This window comes from Cydia pomonella, chromosome 7 (assembly GCF_033807575.1).
Source record: "Cydia pomonella isolate Wapato2018A chromosome 7, ilCydPomo1, whole genome shotgun sequence".
In the NCBI taxonomy this organism is placed as follows: Eukaryota; Metazoa; Arthropoda; class Insecta; order Lepidoptera; family Tortricidae; genus Cydia; species Cydia pomonella.
Window position 1 is genome coordinate 23,350,550 of NC_084709.1, and position 9,748 is coordinate 23,360,297.

General features: G+C 35.5%; 1 protein-coding gene across 1 annotated transcript; it reads right to left on the minus strand.

Annotated features, from left to right (window-relative positions):
* Positions 1–892: 892 nt before the first annotated feature.
* Positions 893–6,883, minus strand: LOC133519464 (uncharacterized). The gene is made up of 3 exons (XM_061853469.1): positions 4,871–6,883; positions 3,810–4,081; positions 893–980 (listed from the first exon to the last, which is right to left on the minus strand). The coding sequence occupies exons 1-3, from the start codon at positions 6,689–6,691 to the stop codon at positions 893–895; spliced, it is 2,181 nt and encodes a 726-aa protein (XP_061709453.1). The 5' UTR covers positions 6,692–6,883.
* Positions 6,884–9,748: the final 2,865 nt, after the last annotated feature.

The following is a 9,748-nucleotide window of genomic DNA, read 5'->3' on the forward strand; positions in this document are numbered from 1 at the left end:
CAGTTCCAATCCGATTGAAATTGAATTACATACAGCTGCATGCGAATTCTAGAAGTCCCAACAGGATTTACAGGCTGTTTTTTAGTCACCTGCAATCATTTACGGGGTGAATATATAGGTCACACTGAAGAACTTTTACTTTGGGACCAATCCTGTAATCGCGAAAAAAATTGGCTGTTTCATACAATTTGGCTGTTTGACCTTGAAATTTTCTATGGGACAGTGAACATTTTTTTTGCGATTTCGGGGTTGGTCCCATAGTAAAAGTTGCTCAGTATGACCTATATATTCAGCCCGTAAATTATTGCAGGTGACTAAATAAACATCCTGTATTGATTTGACTATCTCAACAATTCGGACGTTCACTGCCATCAAATCGATATTAGAATCTTTTTTTTTATATGATCCAGGAGGCAAAATAAGCAGACGGATGATTTAAAAGTTAAATCATATTAAAAAGTTACCTAAATATAAAATACAGTACATAGCGGCCCCCATTTTTAAATATCTACCTTTAAATTTAAATAATCATAATTATTTACCAGTGGCTAAAGTGAGTTGATGGGCTCTTAAGTATGAATATTAAACATAGCCGTAAGTAGTTAAGGTACTAATAAATTATGGATCATGTTGTCTGAATAAAAAAAAAACGTCTACTTAAAATTAAACCAGATTGTGTTTTTAAATGTCGAATGCGGCTCCTAACCTCCTCCTAGCGGCCTAGTGACTAAACTGAATGGGGGCGTACAACGAATAGGTATATACAATATCTTTATTTCACACCTAAACAGAAGAGACCATAAATCTTAAAGGTACAAGTAAAGTAAAATAATAGGCAATCATATCTCTAAAGAGCGTATTTTCTTTGTGATGTGATCTCATATGAGAACGCCTAGTTTTCATTTGCTATCGCGAACGTCACGAGCAGGAACGAGCCTAGGGCTACGTCACAGCGGCTACGAACTAGCGATGGGCAATTTCTGAAACATTTAACATATTTTCTTAACGGTTACATATTTCAACTGTTGAAAATTACATAATTAACGGGAAATGTTTCTGATTGAAATGTTACCGTATAAATTTCACTTAAATTTCGTGTAACCTTTCCGCTACTCGTGACGTTAGTAGAACGGATTGTGATCGGAAAATTCGAGCACTCGGTTTGTAATGGACGGAAGTTCAAGACCACGTTGCGCTGTGCCCCTTTTCCCTGCTTTCATGTTTTTTAAACATATGTGCTATTTGTTTTGCTTTGTATGTATATATTAAACATATTTCATTTTAATCTCTCATACATGAAATTTCATTTTACTCTCTCTTGTTCGTTATCCTGATTCACCATAATATTCGTAATGTTTATATTGAGCATTTTAGACTCCGCTTGACGTTTTATTTTATTTGGCATGCGTTTATTCCGATATAAAAAAAAACAACAGGTTGCACTCCGGGAGTGCCGGCAGAAGTGAAAACTTGAATATTAACGTTGTGCATTTTTGATATTTTGGAATGGTTAGCGAATAATTTTGCACGAATTGCTTTAATTATCAGTATAAAAGTACTATCATTTATGTGGTAAAATACAATATTCATTTATTGCGCTGTCGTACACAAACATGACAATTTATATTAGATTAAAAAATTAACACTTCAGAACTATTACAATTATTTAACATTAAAAAGTTTATCTCTCAGAAAAATTAACTTTAATCCATAATTTCAACTACTCTTACACCATCATCACTAGAACCATCATGGAGTTTTTCGATCAGGTCACGTGTCCGTCTTACGAATTTTCAATCTGTTGAATCTGTCGGTCACGTGACCTGTCGCGAGTTTAAAATTTTTCCCCCATCACAAAGTGCACAGCGTCGCTAAAGAAGTTTTCACTTCAAAAATATTGTGAACAGCTTTGAGTCAAGAAAGCAGGTAGAGCTTTGTCAGGGTAGGCGTCAATGATACTCGAGTTGGACTTCAAGACTGTTTATTAATAATCTAGGGTGGGTGCACAATTCTCAACTACCGACATCTTCCTTCTTAAAATCAAAAATAAGAAAACAACATACTTAAAAGAAGCATGCATTATCTTAATTTTATTAACCTAGTACTTTAAACAAACCTATGCTTTTCCATAGATTGTAAAGAACCTATACAATATTATTAGTTATTTGGATAACATTTGTATATTATATAATTTTTAGTTTTTACTAAATACATTATTCTACTTTTACAATTTTAACTAATAATATAAGTATTTATTGAATTTCGATATACAATTTTAATAGTGAACATTATTTTGGTGCTTACTTGTTTTTATGAAGTACATATCTTATCATTATATTTCATTGTTCATACTTTTTTAACTTTCTAACATTTTATTTTATTTATACAATATTAAATGTTTGTTTATTATTAGGTACTATTTTTTTTTTTTTTTTTTTTTACATAATGCATGCATACCTAAATAAACATCAAATATAATATTTTACTTAAATTTATCGAAATTGACAAATTAATCTACTAAACGATTATCTTAGTATATTTGAGTATTCACTTTTACTTATTTTAACAACCTATTAGGCAGGCAGGTCTCCAACAGGCAGGTATACTTGAATTCCAGTTATGTACTCCAATTGCCCCATCTATTGGGAGGTATCACTGTCCTGCCGGAACGAGTTACATAAGAATCAGTTTGGTTTGTGTTTACATTAATAATATTTGAATTGGGAACCGAAGTTGATGTGAATTGCATTTGCGGCGGAAGAATGTGGTCGTAATCGAACCCATACTCCGGATCGGTTTCCGGACGGTGCGGGGAGTCCGGTATGATGTGACGTCTATTCCGTATTATTTTATTACCGTTTCCCATTAATATTTGATATGACCGATCTCTTAAAATTTTACTAACCGTACCGCTTATCCAAATGCTGTTATTGTCATGCCTTACCTTTACTTTTTGCCCTACTTTTAAGGGAGATAAGTTTTTTGCGTTCATGTCGTAATACATTTTATATTTATTTTGACGGTCAATTAATCTGTTCCTAACGCTGTGATTAACTGTCGCATCTAGGACTGTTTCGCGTAGTGGTAGAATGCTACGTAATTTTCTATTTTGAAGTAATTCTGCCGGAGAGGGTAAGTATTCGCTAATTGGTGTATTAAGATATTCTAGCAAGGCTAGGCGAAAATCGGTCGACGTATAGGTGCATTTTTTTATAATATTTTTTATTACCTGAATGCTGCGTTCTGATTGTCCATTGGACTGGGCATAGTGAGGAGAAGAGCGTACGTGATTAAATTGCCATTCATTTGCAAAATTACTAAATTCACGTGAAACAAATTGAGGTCCTCCGTCAGACATAATTATCTCGGGTATTCCGTGACTACTAAATATACATTTTAACTCATCTATTATCGCGTGAGAGAGTGTGCTACGCATTTCGCGTACCTCCACGTATTTGGTATAATAATCGACAATCAGTAAGTAATTTTTTCGATTGATATGAAACATGTCAATACCTATTTTAGACCATGGTCTCTTTGGTACTTCGTGTGGAATTAGTTTTTCTTTTGTGTTGTTTTTTCTAAATGTTAAACACGCTTGGCAATTTGATATAAAGTTTTTTAATTGATTGTTTATTTCGGGCCAAAACAATAACTCTCGCGCTCTTAACAAACACTTTTCAAGGCCAAAATGCGCATAATGTATCTTTTGAAGCATGTCACCGCGTAACTTTTTAGGTATTATTATTCGACATCCTTTCCATAATAATCCATTTCCTTCTGTTAAATCCTCTCTGTATTGCCAATACGGCTTCACAACATCTTCTACGTCTTTTTTTTCTTCTGGCCATCCTTTTCTAATATACTTTCTTAACAGCTGCATCTCACTATCACTATCTGTTTCTTTTTGTAGTATTAAATAGTGCGTATCAGTTAGCTCATTGTATGCACACACTGTGTGCACCGCCTCTGTAAGTTCGTCTTGCAGGTCATGATGATCACTGGAAGAGGCCGCGGGCGGCTCGTAGGCGCGCGATAACGCGTCCGCGATATGCAACTGCTTGCCTGGTTTGTAAACCAGCTGAAACGAATATGGTTGGAGCCTTAATAGCATGCGCTGTAACCTGGGTGGGGCATCCACAATCGGTTTTTTTATTATACTCAACAGGGGCTTATGATCAGTTTCAATCGTTATATCTGAGCGCCCATAAATATAACCATAAAACTTCTCACATGCGTATACGCATGCATATAACTCTTTCTCTATTTGTGCGTATCTCTGCTCAGTTTTTGTAAGTGCCTTTGAGGCATAACACACGGGCAGACCATCTTGTAAAAGTACACATCCCAGGCCACTCTTACTCGCATCTACTGAAAGTTTTATGGGCTTAGACATACTGTAATATTGCAGCACTGGTTTTTCGGACAAACATTTTTTTATGATATTCCATGTGTTTTCATGTCTCTCATTCCAATGCCACTCTATATCTTTCCGCAACAATTCTCTGAGTGGTTCGGTTTTATTAGAAAGATTAGGTATGAAGTTACCCACGTACGTTGTTAGTCCTAACAAACGTTCAACGTCCTTACTGTTCTGTGGCCTAGGCATATTAATAATAGCCGAGATATGACTATCATCTGGGTATAGACCTTTCCTCGTAATTTTATGTCCTAAGTATTTAATTTCCTCAAGACCAAATTTACACTTAGCAAAATTTAATTTTAGATTAATTTTACGACATCTCTCTAATACCTGTCTCAACCTCTCATCATGCTCAGATTTCGTTTTTGCAAAGACTAAAATGTCATCTACATACATACAAACTCCTTCGATATCGTCAAAATTCTCATATATTTTGCGATGGAAAACCTCACACGCAGACGATATTCCATAGGGCATACGTAGAAACTTATATCTCCCAAACGGTGTATTAAAAGTGCAAAGATCACTATTTTCTATTTTTACTTGCCAAAAACCATTAGTAGCATCTAATGTGCTAAAATACTGAGCCCCTGACAAATTCGAAACTATTTCGTCTAACGTAGGCAACCTAAAGTGTTCTCGTTTTATAGCTTGATTCAATTCTTTCGGGTCTAAACATATCCTAAGATCTCCATTTGGTTTTTTTACTATAGTCATGCTGTTGACCCAATCAGTAGGGCCCTCAACCTTTGCTATGATATCTTGTCGCTCCATATCTTCTAACTTTGCCTTTAGTTTTTCTCGCAATGGTATTGGTACCTTTCTTGGAACGTGCACCACAGGCTTGCATTCGCGATTCACTCTAATTTTATAACTACCAGGCAAACAACCTATACCCTGAAATACATCTTTATATTCCGTAACAAAAGCCGGAGAGTTCAATTGCTCCATTTCACTCACTGCAAATACTCTTTTCACCAAATTCATTACCTTGCAATCATATTTACCTAATACAGGAGAGGACGGCACATCCACCACTTTAAATTCCAAAAAATATACATTATCTTTATATACCACTTTCAAAAAACATTTGCCTAGAACATCCAAGTTCTTTCCAGAATAACCGTGAAGCCGCGACGTGGTAACCATTAAATTTTCTTTGCTTAAACCAACTTGAGATAAGTAGCGTAATGGCAAAACATTAACTTCGGCTCCCGTATCAAGTTTAAACCTTAAATTATAGCTATTAATATTTAAAACAATCGACCATTCATCTATCTCATTATTAAGACAATATATTACCTGTTGGTCCGACTCCTCAATTTGATATACGCCACACATACGCGAAAAGTGATTCATGCGCGAACACCGTAAACAACGTTTCCCATACGCTGGGCACGCATAGTTTCCGTGCGTTGTACCACATTTGTTACAACAACGAGTACTGTTATTATACACATTATGCGCCGCACTACGAGCACCAGCGGCGCTCCCGCCCGCGCCAGCCGCCGCTCGCGCCGACACGGTCGAGTCCTGCGCGCGCCAACCGCTCCTGCTCCAAGCTCCCGCGCCGCGGCCGCCTCGCGACCCCGCGAACCGTCCACGGCCACGACCGTAACCTCCTCTTTGTGATATTTGCCATACATTATTATCTTGCAATGAATTGTTGTTGTCACCCGTCGTTATGTTATGTACCGATTTCTCTCGCGAGTCTTCAACAATTTTTTCCGAATACACTTTAGATACTATAGCCGCTCGACAAATCTCCATAGCTTGTTCTAAAGTCAAGTCGGCTTCACGTAATAATCTCTCCCGAATAGCTTTGCTCGCGATGCCACATATCAACCTATCCTTAATTAAGGAATCACATAAAGTTCCAAACTCACATGAAGTTGATAATTTCTTTAAATCAAACACATATTGTTCAATTGTTTCACTTTCTGCCTGATTTCGCGTAAAAAATCGATGCCTCTCAACCGTTAAGTTTTTCTTTTGATCAAAATATTTTTTAAATTCGTCCAAAACCTGTTCTACCGTAGTACACTTCACATTTAGTTGTTCATACAATTCCCTGCACTGTTCACCCACTATATGAAGCAATATATTTATTTGTATGGCCGATGTTTTTTTAGAAAGTTCACACGCGTCGAAATATATTGTAAATCCCTTACTCCATTTTTTCCAACTATCACTTAAACTGCCCGTAGTAATGTTCAATAAACTTTGATCATAAGTAAACGGTAACGGAGGCGTAAGCACTGTTTCCATATTAGTATATAAACAACTGAGTCCTGTTAATTAAATATTTTAACTTTTTATACTATTTTATCTTTGTTTGAACCATTTAAATAATTTCCGGCTGCGCCATGTCAGGGTAGGCGTCAATGATACTCGAGTTGGACTTCAAGACTGTTTATTAATAATCTAGGGTGGGTGCACAATTCTCAACTACCGACAAGCTTTAACGAATTCTATATCTAAACATATTATAAATCAAAATTGCCCCGCCGTGCACATCTGTCTGTTCCCTAAAAACTCGAAAACCAAGAAAACATTATGCGAATATTTCCGTTTCAAACTTACAAAAACTTACATGAAATTTAAGTGTAAGTTTCACTTTGGAAACTTTCAAGTAGCCCAGCACTACTTAAAACACGCCCCAAAGCGATCAGCAAGGCGGTAAAGGCCTTTACTACGTCATTCGCTCAAACGGCGCGGTGTTCCAAACGAATCGAGTTTTACATTTCATGCGAGCCAGGATGTGTTAACTCAAATATATAAAGACCTAACAAATTAGTTACCGATATTTTATGAGATAGTACTTTACATTATTTACAACAATTAATTTAAAATAGAAATGAATAAAACTTTTCATATCATTCTTTGTTTTCAATTACCGAAAAAAAAATCCATCTAAATCTTCTATAATCTATAATCTTTGCATGTCTCAACGCAGACTGAATACACTGGAACTTTGTTTTATTTTGTACCAATATAATCTGCATGTAATATACGTGTATTCTGTGCAAATAAATTCTTTAAATCTTTGAATCTTTAAAAATAATCATCATTTACATCAAACTGACAAGATGTTTAACACTTTCTGTCACGGCAACAATATTATATGATTTATCAACGTGAAGTGGCCAGTTAAGAGTAAGGTAAAAGATGTTCTAGAATCTGTTCAATGAGATCTCATTTAAGTATCTCATTAACAGGGTATTTTTACGTAGCAAATTTGTTACCAGTTTTCTCTAAAATAACATCATATTACACATAATGTTTCATATTTAAAGACCCGAGTACTATTAGCTGTAAAAATATCGGTAGCTAATTTGTTAGCAACTTATATAATAGTAGGTACATTTTATTACAAGTGTGCAAAGAGTATCATTATGTACGAGCCCCGAGATGTCTTTTATAAGCCGTAGGCGAAGGCCAACAAAAGAAAACAGAACAGAACAATTGATCTTAAAGGTACGAGTAGAGGAAAAAATACATCAATCATATCTCAAAAGAGCGCATTTTCTTTGTGATGTGATCTCATTTCTATCACAACGCTCTGAGGCCGATTCTAACTAGGCTATTAGTTATGGTTTTGATGTTGTTATGATGCGCGCGCTAATAGAGTGTGCGGAAAGAGAAGAGTCGTCGAATGTGTGGGGCTCAATACATTCCACGACTCTTCTCTTTCCGATCAGACTCTAGTCGTGAGATTAACCGGTAAAGTCTTTTACTGCGTCATTTGCTCAAACGGCGCTTTTGTTCCCAACTAATCGAGTTTCACGTCTCGTGCGAGCTAAGAAGTGTGAACTCAATTATTTAAAAAGCATTTTAAACAGGTTATTTTAATGTGATTTTAGTCTACTCGTATTATCTCTCGACATGAGTTTTAAATGATAAAAAAGGCCATGTATTGAACCAGGGAATATTTATTTATTTCAAGGTCCTCTCTTCTTCTTTGTCCAGCACATTTTCCAGTTCAGCTCGGGTCGGGATTCCTCGTATGTCGGCGCCAAGACAATCTATCCTGGGTTGCCTGTGGTCAGGCTTTGTGTCCTCATCTCTTTTTTGACATTGGACCACCTGGTTGCTGGTCTTCTGCCTCTTCCTCTGGGGTTGCTTTGGATGTTCATAGCCTTCCTCACTGTGTAGTCTTCGTTTCGCATAACGTGACTTTACAAATTTCAATATTAAGGAATGTTTAAAATGTCTACGTCCAAGAAAATATTAGAAATGTATCCCTATATTTACGCCCATTTGAAATAATAAAGAATTTCTACCAACCATTAAATTAATACACATAAAAAAGGGTAAAGTGAAATTGTATTTAAATATTAGACCCTTTAAAAAAGGAGAAATATATATATTATACAGATAAAAATTCTGCTACGGAATAATTATTGTTTATTGTTTATTATTCAAAAAACATTGTAATTACAGCGTTCGCCAATACATTACAATCTTAATATTAACCATTATTATACTCGTACTTAACCTAATATGCAAAATCACTACATTAGACTACTTAATTAATATTGCGATTCAAATGTTCGTTTACATTTTTGTATGAGTTGTGACCACTTGGATGCGAACACATCAATGTGCGGTGCCACACAGCACAGAGTTGAGCAGCGGCGTGAGTGCGGTGTGTAGCGGCGCCTGGCGCAGCAGCCCTATAATAATAAGCCTCTTGGGTCCTTTGAGCCTTAAAATGAAACCTTGGCACGTTCGCAATATTTAAGATTGTTGGCAATTTGTTATAAATTTGCGGTCCCGTAACGTGCAGGTTTTTTTAGACGATGCATCGGCAGTTAGAGCTCCTCTTGTATGGGTTTTTTGTATGAGCATGTATAAAACAATATAGGTTAGTTCGTAAATTCCATATTTTACTAGTCATTTTAAACAAATATACGACGAATACAACAATCAAATACTGTGAATTAAAATAAATGACGCAGCTTTTTACTAAAAAAAGCTCTAATAAAAAAATTAAGTCGACTATATATTTAACAAAAATACATTTAAAAAAATATTACATGAGTCCAATTTCCTCATCGCTTGCACATATACTACTACATACATAAGACTGCTATTAGACTACATAAAGTAGTGAGGTGGAAATCACAAATATAATAAAAAAGTTCTACCGTAAAAACATGGTGGTGATATATTATTTGTCGTATCGATGTGTGTACAGTTTACAAAAAAAATCTTTATGAAAAATAAATTATAAGTAAACAGAATTAATCAGTTTTAACAACAAAACTTCCATGACACGAAGAAAATGAAGGAAGTAAGCAAACAAAGTAAATGAATCTGCAA

Excerpts from the sequence above, each read along its gene's own strand:
- LOC133519464 (XM_061853469.1), bottom strand. The coding sequence starts at position 6,691 with ATGGAAACAGTGCTTACGCCTCCGTTACCGTTTACTTATGATCAAAGT. Across the intron at positions 4,082-4,870 it reads GAATATCGTCTGCGTGTGAG|CTGGTTTACAAACCAGGCAA; the intron begins GTTTTCCATCGC and ends TATTCGTTTCAG. Across the intron at positions 981-3,809 it reads GTAGAAGATGTTGTGAAGCC|AAATTGCCCATCGCTAGTTC; the intron begins GTATTGGCAATA and ends TAAATGTTTCAG.